The sequence below is a fragment of the Capra hircus genome, chromosome 20, assembly GCF_001704415.2.
Source record: "Capra hircus breed San Clemente chromosome 20, ASM170441v1, whole genome shotgun sequence".
NCBI lineage: Eukaryota > Metazoa > Chordata > Mammalia > Artiodactyla > Bovidae > Capra > Capra hircus.
The window spans coordinates 20,632,512-20,651,694 of NC_030827.1; the positions used below are offsets into that span (position 1 = coordinate 20,632,512).

General features: G+C 39.0%; 1 protein-coding gene across 2 annotated transcripts in view; it reads right to left on the reverse strand.

The window, feature by feature from the left end:
• Nucleotides 1–19,183, reverse strand: part of RAB3C (RAB3C, member RAS oncogene family) — a 303,016-nt gene that overhangs the window by 141,861 nt on the left and 141,972 nt on the right. For both annotated transcript variants that reach the window (XM_005694681.3, XM_005694680.3), the window contains exon 3: nucleotides 12,871–12,989. In XM_005694681.3, the coding sequence (XP_005694738.1) occupies nucleotides 12,871–12,989 (119 nt within the window). The remainder of the gene's footprint in view (nucleotides 1–12,870; nucleotides 12,990–19,183) is intronic.

Here is a 19,183-nt window from a genome sequence, read left to right on the forward strand (position 1 = left end):
AAAAGCAGAATGTAAATAAGTAGGTGGAGGGAGATAAGCCAAATGACAATCTCTTGCAGGAAATACAGCAGCCTGTGGCCATGCCATATTTAGAACAAAGGTGCATTTAGTTGGGAATGGGGAGGATTTTAAATCAAGCTAAAATGGCCTACAGTGTGTACAGATATTTTAGTCTTGGTGCTAGATATTTAGGAAGAGTCTGGACAACAGATTCAAATTCCATATACCCAGGATCACGTTCCACCTGAGATCCAGGAAATTCTCTTGTCCACAACCCCTCTGAGGAACATTTCAAAGGCAGTAAAAATTTCAACACTGATTTTCTGTTCCTAGAACTATCTAAACCTATTTGGGGCTTGTTTCTCTAATAAATCATTCATTTATTTCTTAAGTCAAAGCCCCCTGAACGATTCAAAGCACAGAATACTCTTTTTCCCAAAAAGAGGTAACCTCTATTTCCTCAAAATTATGGAGCTAAGTTGCTGCTCTTGACTTTAAACTCCACACAGCTGTCTCCTTAACAAACAGCAGGTTGGAACAATGGAGATTTGGCAAGTTAGTCTAGTTACTGACCATGATGACACATTGTTTCGCTACCTGGACAAAGCTGAAGAACACTGTAAGCGTTGTTTCAGCATCCAATCTGACTGTTTACCAGCCGTCTCACTTTCCTGTGTCTTTTTATAAAATATGCCAATCAGTTCAGATAACCTTACTAGATGTACACTTCCTGTGCAGGTTTCACTCACCTTAGATAATTCTTGAGCAGCCAAGCAGCATCTGGGTAGGCACTGGGATATAAAGGTAAAAAAGAGGAAAGGCACAGACCTCGTCTTCCAGGAACTTGGAATCCAGCAGGAAAACATAAAACTAAACAGGGGTTTACAATATGTTATAAGGTATAACAGTGCTGAGATGGTTGGATGGCATTGTCAACTCAATGGACATGAGTTTGAGAAAACTCCAGGAGATGGTGAAGAACCGGGAAGCCTCGAATGCTGCAGTCCATGGGGTCACAAAGAATCAGACACGGCCTAGCGACTAAACAACAACTTAGCAGGGATGATATTTCAAGAGCCTACTACAGGAGCAAGCAAACAAATCCCGCATCAGAAAAAAAAAAAACTTACGAGAAAGATGGTCAAGCTGAGATCTAAAGGATGAAAGGAAATTAGCTTGACCTGTGTGGAGGCTGGAGGGATGTGGTTTCTTGTAGGAGGCAGGGCATATACAAAGGCTCAGAGGAAGAGAAACCCAGAAGTACAAGAAGATCAAGGAACTGAAAGAAGTTCAAAAACCAGCAAGACTTTAACAAGCATAATAATACAAGGTCAGCATCTGGTTTTCCAAGTATTAGCACATAAGCTCAAACTGCCTTCTATCTGAGATACAGTGCAGAAAAAAGGAATTCAGGGAGGAGAGTCTAGGGAGCACAGAATCCAAGCACTCTTTCTAGTGGTTTCCATTCGATTATTGGATCCTTTGAGACCACAAGAAATCTATGTGTGTTTGGATCACATTTTCCCAGCCTCCCACGGGGCCTTCACCAAACATGCTCTAATGTTCGTCTCGTATGTTTTGAAGGCTCTATAAAAAAAGGAGTTTCGTGAGGTCTTTTTAGTACTAGATGTGAAAGTCAGTATTGACATAATGCCAATGTGCCCCCAAAATCAAAGACATTTCTAGCAGAATTTAGTGAAAAATTTTATTTGCCCTCATGGATTCCTATAGTAATTTTTACCCTTTCCTATAATGAGAGCTGTATATTATATCATGTTTAATATATATATATTTTTTTGCAGCCACGGTTTTCACTTTGGTTTAAAAGACTCTCAGAACTAAATTTTCAACACGAGAGCCGTTTTACCCTTTAAATTTCCATAGGCTTTTCAATTCTCTGTCAGATGACTTCAACCTTACGTGCCCTGTCAAATTCTCCTGGACTTACGTGGCCGAAGGGCTACTGGCCAGCCACTCTTTCCATTCCTGCAAAGGCTCTGCTCAGCTATCATCACAGGCGTGACCCAAAGCAGCTACCTCAGGCTAACGCCACACAGGTCTGCCTCCCACACTGAAGTCGCCCTGCTGCCACTGAAATGAGTCATCCTGGGATGTGTAACATAGAAACGTGGAGGCATTAAAGTCCCAGAAACAACCTCTGACCAATACGAGACAAGGGCTCATGGGGAAACTCTTCTTTCATTTACCTGACAGTTTCTGAAGAAGTGCCTCTGAGATCAAGGGCCAGTTGCACGTGACACCAAGTGGTGCCGGGTTCTTGCCAGACGCCCCCTAGTGTTGGTTCCCCCTTTTCCATGCCACACTTACCTTCTCTTTTTTCTCTCTTGCTTCCCTAATATTCTAGTTCCCAATAAAGTCTTAGCATTTATTCCTTTCCCACTCTGTTTCTAGGAAACTAGGCCTAAAACAAACATGCCCCCTGACTCTCGGGAGTCCCTCTCTACTATTTTATTAACCATGCTGGATGCATCTTTTGTGTCTCCTTCGTCACATTCTTTTTGAAAATTTGTAGACTCAAGATAAACTTATAAATAAGATCACAGTGAGCTTCCTTTTGTGTTAACTTTACAGAACTTGGGCATCTGACTAAATTAAAGAGAGTATTTTTAGTTCAATTCAGTTCAATTCATTTCAGTAGCTCAGTTGTGTCCGACTCTCTGCGACCAATGAAGCGCAGCACGCCAGGCCTCCCTGTCCATCACCAACTCCTGGAGTTTACCCAAACTCATGTCCATTGATTGAGTCAGTCATGCCATCCAACCATCTCATCCTCTGTCGTCCCCTTCTCCTCCTGCCCTCAATCTTTCCCAGCATCAGATGCGTCAGCTCTTCACATCAGGTGGTCAACGTATTGGAGTTTCAGCTTTAACATCAGTCCTTCCAAATTCCTCTAACAACATTCCATTCAAAAATTCAATACAGTCTAAAGTGTTTTCAAAAAATGGATAGCTTCTATTGTCTCAAAATGATTTGCTAGTTTTGCTGCCAGTCTCTCTAAATTTTACACTTGTCTTAACTGACTAGAATTTGTGTGTAGTTAAATTTTAAGGAATTTTCCACTTATTCTAAATATTCCTACAGATAGATTGTTTAAGGATTTTACTGAGATCACAGCCAACAAACATTTTCTTTTTTTTCTAATAATAAAAGTGCATTTTGTTTGGAAGCATATTTGAAGCTTTAGTTGCAAATAAAGTGCAACTAATTTTTCATTTAGCCATATATTCTTTTTTTCTGTATTTTTTTGTAGCCTTAAGATTAGCAGTTGGAGAATAGTAATTTAAAGAATCTGTTTCTTTGCACTTGTTTTTCAGGAATACCTTATTTTGTGTTGTAGAAAACCATTGTGGAATATCAGCAAATGTCTCCTTCCCCACTCCTGCTGAATAATACTGTATATGTAAGCAAGTTTGTATTGCTGAGCTGGATGTTTTTTCCCCAACAGATTTTTTTTTTCCCTGAAGTATGAATAGAGTACTCATATTCACAGACATAGAAAGTAAAATAATGGTTCAGGGGTGGGGGATAAAGGAGAATGGGAGGTTATTATTAAATTGACACAGTTTCAGTTTTACAAGATGAAGAGTTGTGGAGATGGACTGTAGCCATGATTGCACATCAACAACAATGTATTTAATACCACTGAACTGTGCACTTAAGAATGATTAAGGTTGTAAATTTTCAGTTCTGTGTATTTCACCACAATAAAAATAAAAATTTAGAAAAAGGTTTTAATAAAATTGTACAGTAGTCAGTATCAGAGGAAAAAGATGAATGAACTTACACTGAAATACAGAAGATAAAATATAATATAAATATTAAGAGTAGGCTAGGGTTTTTATGTGTTCTGCAGAAAGCACTAGGGTAGCATGGATGCAGAGTTATGGGAGTGAAGAGCATTGTCCACTGGGAATGGAAATTGGGGTGGGTGGGAACCAGGGCAGCAATATTTATATAAGCTTCATAGACAAGTTAATGGATAGCTTTGAAAAGAAAATAAGAATTTAGAAAGATAGCAGAGAAGACATTCCAAGCAGAGGAATAGAGTTATTGAAAACATGAAGCATTTGTAAATGAGAAAAGTTCTATCTGGTTGAAATCTAGGAACAATGGAAGAGAGTGGTAGGGGATGATGTGAATGGAATAGATACGGTGGCTACACTGTCTACCATGTTAGAGGCTGTGGATTTCATTTTAAATCAATGCTCTTAATAAGAAATAGGCATCAGAATCACTGATGGAGCTGTCACACATACATATGCCAAAATTTATCACTGCAAATTTGGTTTAGTTTGTATACAGTGGAGCCTGGGCTTCTACATGCTGTCAAATCTTGACAATGATTCAACTGGGCCCCCAGAATCTCCACTATGAGAAATAAGACATTATTTAAGGCTTTATTATTCAGATGAGAGATATGTTACTTAGCTCTGATAACAATATAATGGATGAACTGGAGAGGGTGGGGCTTCCTGGTAAGCACACAAGGTAGAAAACTGCTAAACGCTAAATAGCTCATGACAGTCTGAATTTAGACAGTGGCCGGAGAGACAAAGGCATTCAAAAAGTCAAAACTACTGGATTTGGTAGCCAGTAGGAGAAGGCCACAGCGTCCCACTCCAGTACTATTGCCTGGAAAATCCCATGGATGGAGGAGCCTGGTAGGCTGCAGTCCATGGGGTCACAGAGTCGGATACGACTGAGCGACTTCACTTTCACTTTTCACTTTCATGCCTTGGAGAAGGAAATAGCAACCCACTCCAGTGTTCTTGCCTGGAGAATACCAGGGACGGGGGAGCCTGGTGGGCTGCCATCTCTGGGGTCACACAGAGTCGGACATGACTGAAGCGAGTTAGCAGCAGCAGCAGCAGGATATAACAGGTTCAGTTCAGCTCATTCATGTCTGACTTTTTGTGACCCCATGCAGCACACCAGGCTTCCCTGTCCATCACTAGCTCCCAGAGCTTGCTCAAACTCACGTCCATCGAGTCGGATATGCCAGCCAACATTTTCATCCTCTGTCGTCCCCTTCTCCTCCTGTCTTCAATCTTTCCCAGCATCAGAATCTTTTCCAGTGAATTGGCTCTTTGCATCAGTTGGCCAAAGTATTGGAGTTTCAGCTTTAGCATCAGTCCTTCTAATGAACATTCAGGACTGATTTCCTTTAGGATTGACTGTTTGGATTTCCTTGCAGTTCAAGGGACTCTCAAGAGTCTTCTCCAACACCGCAGTTTGAAAGCATCAATTCTTCCATGCTCAGCCTTATTTATAGTCCAAGTCTCACATCCATACATGACTACTGGAAAAACCATAGCTTTGACTAGATGGACCTTTGCTGGCAAAGTAATGTCTCTGCTTTTTAATATGATGTCCATGGTTGTCATAGCTTTTCTTCCAAGGAGTAAGCGTCTTTTAATTTCATGGCTGCACTCACCATCTGCAGTGATTTTGGAGCCCAAGAAAATACAGTCTCTCACTGTTTCCATTGTTTTCCTATCTATCTGTCATGAAGTGATGGGACTGGATGCCATGATCTTAGTTTTCTGAACGCTGAGTTTTAAGCCAACTTTTTCACTCTTCTCTTTCACTTTCATCAAGAGGTTCTTTATTTCTTCTTCACTTTCTGCCATAAGGGTGGTGTCATCTGCCTTTCTGAGGTTATTGATATTTCTTCCAGAAATGTTGATTCCAGCTTCTGCTTCATCCAGCCTGGCATTTTGCATGATGTACTCTGCCTCTAAGTTAAATAAGCAGGGTGACAATATACAGCCTTGATGTACTCCTTTGCCAATTTGGAACCAGTGTGTTGTTCCATGTCCAGTTTTAACTGTTGCTTCTTGACCTGCATACAGATTTTTCAGGAGGCAGGTAAGGTGATCTGGTATTTCCATCTCTTGAAGAATTTTCCACAGTTTGTTGTGATCCACACAGTCAAAGCCTTTGGCATAGTCAATAAAGCAGAAATAGATGTCTTTCTGGAATTCTCTTGCTTTCTCAATGATCCAATGGATGTTCACAATTTGATGTCTGGTTCCTCTGCCTTTTCTAAATCCAGCTTGTACATCTGGAAGTTCACGGCTCATGTACTGTTGAAGCATGGCTTGGAGAATTTTGAGCATTACTTTGCTAGCATGTGAGATGAGTGTAATTGTGCAGTAGTTTGAACATTCTTTGGCATTGCCTTTCTTTGGGATTGGAATGAAAACTGACCTTTTCCAGTCCTATAGGCACTGCTGAGTTTTCCATATTTGCTGGCATATTGAGTGCAGCACTTTAACAGCATCATCTTTTAGGATTTGAAATAGCTCAACTGGAATTCTATTACCTCCACTAGCTTTGTTCATAGTGATGCTTTCTAAGGCCCACTTGGCTTCACATTCCAGGATGTCTGGCTCTAGGTGATCACACCATTGTGATTATCTGGGTCATGAAGATCTTTTCTGTATAGTTCTTTTGTGTATTCTTACTACCTCTTCTTATTATCTTCTGCTTCTGTTGGGTCCAAACCATTTCTGTCCTTTATTGTGCCCATCTTTGCATGAAATGTTCCTTTGGTATCTAATATTATTGAAGAGATCTCTAGTCTTCCCCATTCTATTGTTTTCCTCTATTTCTTTGCATTGATCACTGAGGAAAGCTTTGTTATCTCTCCTTGCTATTCTTTGAAACTGCATTCAAATGTAGTTTTTCCTTTTCCCCTTTGCCTTTAGCTTCTCTTCTTTTTTCAGCGATTTGTAAGACTTCCTCAGATAATCATTTTGCCTTTTGGAGTTTCTTATTCTTGGCGATGGTCTTGATCACTGCCTCCTGTACAATGTCACAAACCTCCGTCCATAGTTCTTCAGATACTCTGTCTATCAGATCTAATCCCTTGAATCTATTTGTCACTTCCATTGTATAGTCATAAGGGATTTGATTTAGGTATTCCTGAATGGTGTAGTCGTTTTCCCTACTTTCTTCAACTGAAGTCTGAGTTTGACAATAAGGAGTTCATGATCTGAGCCACAGTCAGCTCCCAGTCTTGTTTTTGCTGACTGTATAGAGCTTATCCATCTTTGGCTGTAAAGAATATAATCAATCTGATTTTGGTGTCAACCATTTGGTGATGTCCACGTGTAGAGTCTTCTCTTGTGTTGTTGGAAGAGGGTGTTTGCTATGACCAGTGCATTCTCTTGGGAAAACTCTGTTAGCCTTTGCCCTGCTTCATTTTGCAGTCCAAGGTCAAATTTGCCTGTTACTTCAGGTATTTCTTGACTTCCTACTTTTGCATTCCAGTCCCCTATAATGAAAAGGACATCTTTTTTGGGTGTTAGTTCTAAAAGGTCTTGTAGGTCTTCATAGAACTGTTCAACTTCAGCTTCTTCAGCTTTACTGGTTGGGGCATAGACTCAGATTACTGTGATATTGAATGGTTGGCCTTGGAAACGAACAGAGATCATTCTGTCATTTTTGAGATTGTACCCAAGAGCTTCATTTTGGACTCTTTTGTTGACCATGATGGCTACTCCATTTCTTAAGGGATTCTTGCCCATAGTAGTAGATACAACTGTGATCTGAATTAAACTTGCCCATTCCAGTCCATTTCAATGATTCCTAAAATGTCAATGTTCACTCTTGCCATCTCCTGTTTGACCACTTCCTATTTACCTCGATTCATGGACCTAACATTCCAGGTTCCTGTGCAATATTGTTCTTCACAGCATGGGACTTCACTTCCATCACCAGTCACTGGATGTGTTGTGGATGTGAACCTGGGGAGTTTGTCTTTCTGTGTCATATCTTTTTGCCTTTTCATACTGCTAATGGGGTTCTCAAGGCAAGAATAATGAAGTGGTTTGCCATTCCCTTCTCCAGTGGACCACATTTTGTCAGAACTCTCCACCATGACCTGTCTATCTTGGGTGGCCCTACATGGCATGGCTCATAGTTTCATTGAGTTAGACAAGGCTATGGTACAATGTAACAGGTAAAGAGAGAATAATCAAACTGAGAACTCAGATTTCAACAGCAGACAACTGGGTTCTGGTGGATCCATTAACTGGGATAGTAAATACTGGCATAGGTACTAACTACAGTCCTAAAAGATGATGCTGTGAAAGTGCTGCATTCAATATATGAGCAAATTTGGAAAACTTAACAGTGGCCACAGGACTGGAAAAGGTCAGTTTTTATTCCAGTCCCCAAGAAAGGCAATGCCAAAGAATGTTTAACTAGTGCACAATTACACTCATCTCATACTCTAGCCAAGTAATGCTCAAAATTCTCCAAGCAAGGCTTCAGAAGTATGTGAACCTAGAACTTCCAGATGTACAAGCTAGATTTAGAAAAGGTAGAAGAACCAGAGATGAAATTGCCAACATCTGTTGGATCATAGGAAAAGCAAGAGAATTCAGAAAAACATCTAATTCTGCTTCATTGTCTACCCTAAAGCCTTTGTATGTAACACAACAAACTGGAAAATTCTTCAAGAGATGGGAATACCAGACCACTTTCCCTGTCTCCTAAAAAATCTGTATGCAGGTCAAGAAGCAACAATTAGAACTGGACATGGAACAATGAACTGGTTCCAAATTGGGAAAGGAGTATGTCAAGCCTATATATTGTCATCCTGCTTCTTTAATGTAAATGAAGAGTATATCATTCGAAATGCCAGGCTGGATGAAGCAGAAGCTGGAATCAAGATTGCTGGGAGAAATATCAATAACCTCAGATATGCAGATTGCACACCCTTACAGCAGAAAGAGGAGAGGAACTAAAGAGCCTCTTGATGAAGGTGAAAGAAGACAGTGAAAAACCTGGGTTAAAATTTAACATTTAAAAAATGAAGATCATGGCATCCAGTCCTATTACTTCACAGCAAATAGATGAGGAAACAATAGAAACAGTACGCGACTTTATTTTCTTGGGCTCCAAAATTACTGAAGATGGTGGCTGCAGGCATGAAATTAAAAGATGCTTGCTCCTTGGAAGAAAAGTTATGATAAGCATAGCATATTAGAAAACAGAGACATTACTTGGCTGATAAAGGTCTGTCTAGTCAAAGCTGTGGTTTTTCCAGTAGTCATGTATGGATGTGAGTGCTGAACCATAAAGAAGGCTGAGCACCAAAGAATTGATGCTTTTGAACTGTGATGTTGGAGAAGACTCTTCAGAGTCCCTTGGGCAGCAAGGAGATCACACCAGTCAATCCTAAAGGAAATCAACCCTGAATATTCATTGGAAGGACTGATGCTGAAGCTCCAATACCTTGGCCACCTGATGTAAACAGCTGACCCATTACAAAAGACCCTGATGCTGGGAAAGATTGAAGGCAGGAGGAGAAGGGGATGACAGAGGATGAGATTCTTATATGGCATCACTGACTCAATGGACATGAACGAGCAATATCCAGCAGATAATGAAGGACGGGGAAGCCTGGCATACTGCAGTCCATGGGGTCACAAAGAGTCAGACACAACTGAGTGGCTGAACAACAACAACAACTAACTACAGCATCTGGCAGATTGACTGTCAAAGAGTAGGTGCTCAATACCTGTTGAATGAATGAAAGCTACCTAATAAACCATGATCATATAATTGTGGATGACAACATGGGAAAGGAGGGCTGATTTATGGATAAGCTTTGTTGAGTTTTGACAGATATGTATATCCAGGGGAGGTAGAGTAGGAGGTTGTGAAAAAGAAATGCATAACAGAGGTACCAGCAAACAAAAACCCACAAAGGTTAGAAAGTTTAGTCTCAGTTCCAGAAACAGGGAAAGGTTCAGTTCAGCTTTCGAATAGTGAGAGATGAGACTGAAAAATATGGGCTCCATGATGTTCTGTGACTGAAAGTCAGTCTGAGGAAGTTTTAATTAATTAAGGTAGCGACAGTGAGTCATGGCTATTGAGCAGGGGTCTTCCATGGTCTTTAGGATCACTTTCTTTTGGGAAACTTTTATAGCAGCCCTGGGATAGGAAACATTGGAATGGGAAGAAATCTAAGGGGCAGAAGATCGGTTAGAAGGATATTATGAAGGAAGAAGCAAAGATCAGAAGTCCTGATGGTCATGTGGTTTGTCAGGCAGGAACAGATTCAAAGGATATTCAGGAAAAAGTTAATATGCAAGATCAGGCCCCAGACTAGGATGGACAGAAGTTAGAGTTGGATTCGAGGTGGAATCTGGGTGGCAAAGCATTGTCGCCTCCATGAACAGCAAAAACTAAAGCCAGGAAGGTGAGCAGTTTCAGGTGAAGACAAGTGATTGTCAGATGCCAGAAGGAGATAGCAGGAAATGGAACGCTGCACTTCAGAAGACAGACTGGGGCCCGGTATTCAAAGTTGGGAATCATCTGATATAAGTAATGATGATGTGTGTGAATGGATAAGATGGCCAAGGAAACAGAATAAGCCCAGGAAAAAAGCCAGGAGAAGATGCTTACCCTTGGCTGGGTGAGGCAGGAAGTGAAAGCTAGGAAGCAGAAAGAGGACCAGTCAGAGAGAGATACGATTAATCTGGGAAATGTGCTTCTAAGAGGACAGGAAACAGAGCTTCCAAGGAAAGGGTGGGTCAACAGAACCAAATAGTTATAGAACTGAAGAAGAAGAAGAATTGACAGGGGAGGGAGCTGGGCAGGGCTGCAGAGGGAAGGCATGGAGGGGGCATGGGGAAGATGCACTTTCCATAGTGTTTCTAATGCAAGAGTCAGGGGTACTGCTGGGAGGGCGCCTACACTGTTACCACGTGGTTTCACAGAACTCAATAGATCCCTCTCTTCTCAGCAGTCATTGGAAAAATGGGCCACAAGTATGGGTACAAATCAATTTAAGAACCCTGATATCTGAAATCTAATTCATAAACACTCCCGGGACTTATCATGTCCTGAGAGCAAACAGTCAAAGTTAGAATGACCATTTTGTACAGCAGTATGCACGCCAGAGCTATGGGTGGCACTGGGTAGCACCACAGCATGAACTGAACCACCCATTCTGTTACTAATTTGAAATGCTGCTTTTATCACAGAGTAAATCCCAACTGGCTTTGTGTCTATACCTGGACTCTCTGTTTCATTCCATTTTGTATCAAACCTCCTGGTATTTGATTGGGATTGCCTTGTGTTCATGAATTTATGTGTGAAAAACTGGCATTTTTTTAATAATATTCAGTCTACTAAAAAGATGAGGGTACTTAAGCCTTCTTCTATGCCCTTTAGTGAAGATAAATACTTTTTCATAGAGGTCCTAAGCTTGTCTTTTGAATTACCATTGTTAGTGGTTATTAGTATTATTTTTTTGTATTTTAAGTGTGTGTGTGTGGAAATAAGAAGGAAGTAGGTGCTTTCTCAGAAAAGCAATATGAATTTTAAAAAGCAATCTAAAGCAAATGTAAATCTTTAATAGCATCTGACCTTCACTGAGGGCTTCGCAAGTGGCTAAGTGGTAAAGAATACACCTGCCAGTGTAGAGATGCAGGAGAGCCGGGTTCGATCCCTGGGTCGGGAAGATCCCCTGGAGGAGGAAATGGCAGCCCACTCCAGTATTCTTGCCAGGAAAAGTCCATGGACAGAGGAACCTGGTGGGCTACAGACCATGAGGTTGCAAAGAGTGGGACATGACTGAGCGACTGAGCATGACCTTCACTGAGCTGATACACAAGTAAATAAATCATTCTGGATAATACTGTCATTAAAATAGAAAAAAAATGTCATTTATTTTCCCTGTACATTGCTAGTTTTTCCTTCAATAAGACCAGCTGTGACTATGTATGTTAGAATGTGGAGTCTGTTGAGCCCTCCCCACCCCCCGCCCTGCAAATCACGTTTATCACAGGCGTTGTCACATGGTTTGATGGGAGTAAAGAAAGGTTTCAGTTTTATCTTTTTCTTCATCCCAGTCCTTTGAAAATTTTCAGTTTGAAGAAAAGCATAAAACTATCTAACAAATCCAGATAAGGAGTCAGCAAACTCCTTCTGTAAACAGCCAGAGAGAAAATGTTTTAGGCTTGTGGGCTATATGGTCGCTGCGGCAGCTACCTAACTCTGTTGTTGTACGTGAAAGCGGCCATAGACAATAAGTAACTGAGCCTGGTTGTGTTTTAATAAAAAATGTTTTAAATATTTATTTATTTATTTGGCTGCACCAGGTCCTACTTGTGGCACAAGATCTTCATCATGGAATCTTTAGTCCTGGCATGCAAACCCTGAGCTGCAGCACATGGGATCTAGTTCCCTGACCAGGGGTAGAACCTGGGGGCCCGGCATTGAGAGTGTAGAGTCCTAGCCACTGCACCACCAGGGGTGATTAATTATTTCCCAAATTATCATAACAGAGAGTTTACATTGTACTTGCAATGTCTAGCTGTATATGTTTTTCAGTCTTGATTTTCTAATCATTTTCATAGGGCAGCTCTGCAATAAGAAAACCTTTCTGGGGGTAAAGGGCTCGCTCAGAGGACCTTCTATATTTGTTCATTCCCATTAGCAAAACTTTACTTATAAAACAAGCAGCGAGCCTGTTGTGCTGCATAGGCCGGATCTGGCCCATGGCTCATGGTTTCCAGATCCCTAGTTTAGACCAGTATACGTCCAAATTTTTCATTATCTGTGCTTCAAAAAATTGAAAGCAATGTACTTGTCCCCATGGAACTAAAGACGACAGGATGCAAAGTGCTGGAGTGAACAAAACAGAGCAAAATCATCAAAATGATTTTTTATCAATACTCCCATAATGAGTCAGCATAGCTAGCCCTTATCGGCGTCCTGAAACACAACTGGATCATAGTACATAAAAAATATTTGAGGAGACAGAAAGAGCTGAATAAAAAAAGAAAATCATCATTATTAGTAATGGGAACATTTGCTGTTACTTACCAGTCCTGTACTGCATTGAAGGATTCTTCATTTGTGATGTCATACATTAAAATGAAGCCCATGGCCCCACGATAATAGGCTGTGGTGATAGTCCTGTATCTTTCCTGGCCTGCTGTGTCCTACAAAATAAAAACAACAATCTCTCAAAAACTGAAGCAACACATCTTTTGGGCAGTGATTAATTATTTCCCAAATTGTCATAAAAGAGAGTTTACATTGTACTTGCAATGTCTAGCTGTATATGTTTTTCAGTCTTGATTTTCCTAATCATTTTCATAGGGCAGCTCTGCAATATTATGAGAAAATCTTTTGGGGGGTAAAGGGCTCGCTCAGAGTACCTTCTATATTTGTTCATTCCCATTAAGCAGCACCTAACTATAGAGAAGAAGAGGATAGTTCATACATATCAAAATCTGTTTAAAACCAGGGGAGTACATTAACTCCATCATTATGTATTTATTGTCTGTCTGCTAAGTGCAAGCCTCTGTGGAGGGAAAAAAGAAATTTATGAAAAAGTGTCTGCATTTAAAAACTTGCAGTGTAGTTTCAGTTTATTCAACGGTAAATGAGAATAAAAATACCTGCTTTGTATGAGTGTTTGAGTTGGACATATGAGGAGTTCCCAGTCTCCCATTAGAAAACCAGGGGGACATGCACAAACCACTGAACCTCTATTAACTTGAACCCCCTGAAGTCTAGCATGCTTGTTAGGGTGACATGATATAATGTATTGGAAGTGCTTCATAGAGCCTGAGACACAAAAGTGGTCAATAAACAGCAGGAACTGGCTGTTATTCCTGAAGTTTGGGAAGGTTAAATCTAACACAGGATGCCACATGGCAGCTTACAAATGCAGGTGTTCAGAACCTGCAAAAGAGCCGCATGCAGCAGGGAAAACTGAGAATTGGAGGCATCCCTGAAATGACCTGTGTATGTCATGGACACTGCACAGTGTAGCTGAAGAAATCATTATTCAGCTGTCTTGCTCTTTGTCTTTCTTAGGATTTGGGGTATCACTTATAACCCAGAGGTCCTTGGTTTCCCTCTTCCCACTCTCCCAGGAGACTGGGCTCTGATTTCTCCATCCTAGTATCCTCAGTGCTTAGCATTTTGGACAGAAATGTTACCTTCTTTCTAACTTCAGTCTGGGTCCTCTTTCCTCCCTTCTCCCAGAGATGCCTCCTTTGTAAACAAAATAAATCCCAGTTCCAAGCCCTGCAGGGAAAGCTAATGTGTTAGATGATACAAGAAGAGGTTCCTTTCACATCAAAATGAAATGTACATCTCCTGGGTCTCAAACAGATTCTCATTGGACATGCTGTTCCTTGCCCACAGCCCCCTCCCACTCAGATGCATACACGACACCTCAAACTAACAGCCGGAAATTCAAGACTGCTCACAATTTTCTCCTAATTTGTGTGATTTATTCTATTTAGCCCCTGAAAATTCAGAGAAGGGTGGCTAAAGAGGCTGAGGAAATCAGCAAATGATTTCAGGAGAATGTGGGGGTGTGAAATAAAGCTTGAAAATTAGCAAAGGGTATGACTGTGCATGGAGTCAGAAATAATTATACTTGATTTGTGGAGCAGGGATAAGACTGGCCTGATTAGAGGTATTTATTAGGTAATGTTATTGAAATAAGTTTCTAAAGGTAAGATAAAAAAGATTACGGTACTCAAAATAGCAAAAATGAAGCAAGACAAGCAAGGAAGGTCTTTCATACTACTAATTGGCAGAAAACAGAAAGTCTAGATTTCACCACATGAAAATCTGACCATTTCTTGAATATAGAAAACTCTTTAAAAATAAAATTGAAATGATGTGAATCAGATAATATTTATTTTTCTGTACTTTGTTTAGCATTTTATAAGTATGAATGTGTAGATGTTAGCGATAACCCTGGATATCAAAAACTGCATGTATCATGTTTGGGAATGCATGTAAGAATTAAAGATTTTAAATTTTAAAAAAATAATTAATTAATTAATTAAAAAAAAACTGCATGTAATTGGGACATACACAAATTTATCAGACAGAAAGTATCCAGTCGTGAGCTTATTTGGATATTCTTGGATATTCATTGGCTCTAATTCCATTAACAGTATATCCAATTGTTAAATAAAAAGGAAAGTTAGAGAATGAAATGAAATGGTGTTTAAAAAGCAAAGTATAATCAAAGATTGTGTAATATATTTTAGCTCTCTGGGAGACACAACCCCTTACATCCTATTTTAAAACTTGGGCACTTTTGACTTGGGTTCATAATTTTTCAGAATGCATTATCTTTAAAATTACTTTTTTTTTTTTCCTACTGTGAAGTAACTTTAAATAGCTTTCGTTATCTCTTGGTAAAATTGACTGAGTAGCCTTCTTATCGGTTGGGGACCCCTTTCTGCTGCTTTTTCTAGACAATAGACAGCTTTCCCCTAATTTCTCACAGGAGAAAATAGCCAATATGCCTGAGCCACAGCTAAAAGGTGACCCAGACCCTTCCTGTCAAGCATGTCTTCAACACAGGCACTGAATAATGTTGTGTTGAAAAACTATGACATTATCTCTTTCTTCTTGACCTCCTTCAGTGATGGCTTCCCTTTTCATAAGATGTTAATTTTATTTTGACAGTAAAGAAACTAGGTCTAGTGTTATAAAACACATCAACTTCCCACTTTGAGTGTATTTCACTCAAGGATTTCAAGGTATTTCAAGGGAGCAGAAATCAAGGTTGTGTTATATTATGATTGAGATGTTATAGGAAACCACAGGGTCAGACAGCCATTATGTATCAAAATTTAAAAATAGAGGGGGACAAAAACAGCTTTCAAGAAAAAAAAAAAAAAACAGGAGCTTTCAGACAGCAGGTAAGTCACAGCAAGGGACAGGATCTTCCACAGGATTCTGACTTGAACCCAGAAACACAATCTAATTTGAGGTATTTGTCACCTAAAAGCTCTCAAGGAGAATAAGAAATTGCACCAAGTAAAGGACATGTTGTAAGAAATACAAAGAGGAAATTTCCTTTCCAGATGCAAAGAAAATAAAGAGTAAAACTAAGCTAATAAACAGACACTAAATTGGCTCTGCATTGGTTTTGAGCATTGAAAACAATTTTAGGATTCCAAACTCATTAGCACTTTCTCTCCCACTATGTTAGGAAGAAAAAGGAGTCAGAAAAAAAACATCTCATTACATCTGACATTTACTAATAATGATAGAAGGTTATACTGGAAAGAAAATAACATTTATAATGTCAAGTGCCACTAATGTAATTAAATGTGAGAATCTTGAAAGGGAACTAAAATGGTACCTCTTCTCAACCTGCTCAGGAAAACGGCTCTAAACCCTGGTTTTGCCTTGTTCTTCTTCCCAGTTGATTCTAATAACTGGAGGCACCTGCTGGCTTTCTACAAATGTAGGCTTCTGGTGATTGAAAAATCACAACTGGAAATCTTTCGCACAAAAAAATGAGGGATAAAAATATGACTGAAAAATCAAAACTTTCTTCCAAGATAGTTAGCTTTCATTTTTCTCTCTTTTAAGGCAAAATAAAATCATTTTAGCTGGCTTAAATATTTTGATTTCTCAATCATGCTCTTAGCAATTGTTGGCTTTAATGACAAGTTTGATTAGCAAATACTTGAATACCTGTCAAGAAAAGAGCTTTAAAATGGAAAACATTAACAGTTTGATCAGTAGTAGCTAGGAACATACTTAAGTTTTGAATTTTGGCATTTTTGTCTGTTTTTGCCTTATGTTTTCTTTCTCTGGTGAAACATTTTATTTTTCTCACTGTACGCAGTATATTCTCAATCATTTTTGAAGTCACACAGAGATAATGTGCAGTTTTAGACTGAGGAAATAGCTTTCATTTGTAAGATCTGTGTTATATTGTAATTCGCTTTCTTGTTTTGGTGGTTATTTCTCTCTGTATTGAATTAAACAGAAAATGGAAGTAACCATTAGTAAAGAAACATAACTCAAATAATATCACTACCGTCAAAATACATTTTATTGAGTGTCTAGACAAAGAAAAATGGATTGAAGGACAGATAATCCTGATACATAGTAAAGTAGGTCATTTTATAGGTGGAGAAATCAAATCAGAACATACTGGTGTTAACCAAAGGAAATAGTATGTAATAAGCCAAAGAGGAAATCAATAGCAATGTACAGTAGGATGAGAACATTGAAACATAAGACATAAAACACATTTTATCTAGTGAACTTCCAAATAGATACAAATAATGTGAAATAGAATAAACATTCAGTCATTTAGCATTCAAGCAAGCTGTGATCCTTTAACTTGGACCTTGCTACCTTTTTACCTGCAGGAATTATTTTGAATTATCAAAGGAAGATGAAATTATTCTCAATATAATTTAATATTAATGATGATTGATTGATTGATTGATTCAATAAACAATAAGTGAATACCTACTACCAGTTACAAACTATGATAATACTTATTAAATTTATCTATTCTAGACATATTTTTATATATTTAACAATTCTATACTTTAAAAGCACTTCATTAATCAGGATATCCTATTCCTTACATGTCTATAAAATATTAGAATATATATCATTTCTAAAGTACCAGACAGCATAGCAATTTAAAATTGTAATTGAGACCATCTCCAATTCAGAGTCATAGTTGTGGGTTGTATTGTGTTCCTCCCAGAAGATATGTGAATTCCTACCCCTAGAACCTGTGAATGGGATCTTATTTAGAAGTAGGGTCTTGGCAGATGTAATCTAGTTATAATGAGTTCATAGTGGATTATGGTGGATTCTAATCCTGTGACTGGTGAAAAGAAAACAGAGACACAGAAGGCCATTTGAAGCCAGTAGCAGAGACTGGAGTGATGTAGCAACAAACCAAGAAATATCAAAGATTGCTGGGAAGCACTAGAAGCTAAGAGAGAGGCATGAAATGAATTCTCCCTCTGGAGCCTGAGAGAGAGCATAGCCTTGTGACACCTTAATTTAGGACTTCTAGCCTCCAGAACTGTGAGGCAATAAATTCCTGTTGTTTTAAGCCACCCAGTTTGTGCTACTTCATTATGGCAGCCCTAGGAAACTAATGCAGTCACTGACCCCAGTTTGCAATCTGCATGATCAGGGCAAAAGCAATATAAATTTCACAGCTATCCACATACCCCTTTACTACTTTACAGGAGAGAAAATACAGAAGGTTAACAGTGGTCTATTGGAGAACCCTAAAATAGTCTCATGAAGACGTTATGCCAAAATGCATAACTATCTTCCACTTATGAAAATTAATTCTACTTAAAAGCTGAGTTGATATGTCTTATTGCTTTAAAAAAGTAGATCTTACTATATATGAATACATGCATACATATATTGTTATTAGAAGGACAGAACACCATTCGTTGAAGTGATACATATTATATACTGCTTCATGCTGGAATTTTATCCCCACATGATTGAAGTGCTGTTACAGAAAAACCTAAAGTCATAACATATACTGAGACACTACCTTCCAAAACAACAGAAACAACAAAATGTTGATTATCATATATTTCTTTTATGTGCTATTACTTCCCTCCCAGTTGTATTTATTTTTTTTCATTTCCATAAATAGGCAGGTATAAAGCAACACGGAACACACTGATGAAAATAGTAAGCAAAACAGAGAGCTTAAATATTTTATGCTCTCTTGCTGCACGTTTATTTTTGGAATAAGAACTTTTTTCCTTACCGCAGGTAATCTTCCAGAAAGATGAAATTTACAAACCATTTTTCCCTACTGATCTTTTACAAACAGTCACTATGAATTCATTTTCACACAGTTATATAAGCATCTGTAAATCAAGCCCACATTTTAGGAGAGGGTTCTAATAAGCTGGCCTCTAAATAATTCTTTGATCAATTTAGAGGTTCTTCCTAGCTATTGTCCTTTATCCATCCTCTTCACACCAGCCAATTTTATCGATCAGATTTTCTTGGCATGATGCTTAACTTTGAAACACCCAATCCTTCATTTTACAATGGCATCCACTTCCAAGTAAAACCTAATAAAACAAGCCTGAGGCACAAGGATGAAACTTGACCTATTATTTCTTGGCAGTGTTGCCATGGCAATCCATCTTTTCTGGAAGAGAGGAACAGTTGTATATAGCTCTTTTATAGGGGGCCTTAGACTCTATTGTCAGTGAGACCAAAACACATCTACCAATTGTGTGTTTCTGCTCATGCAAAGTTGGAGATACTTTTCAGAAAATGCCATTTCAATGCTCAGATGAACTCTTTTCAAGACCTTTATAAAATTTATAATCAAAACCATGTAAAGACA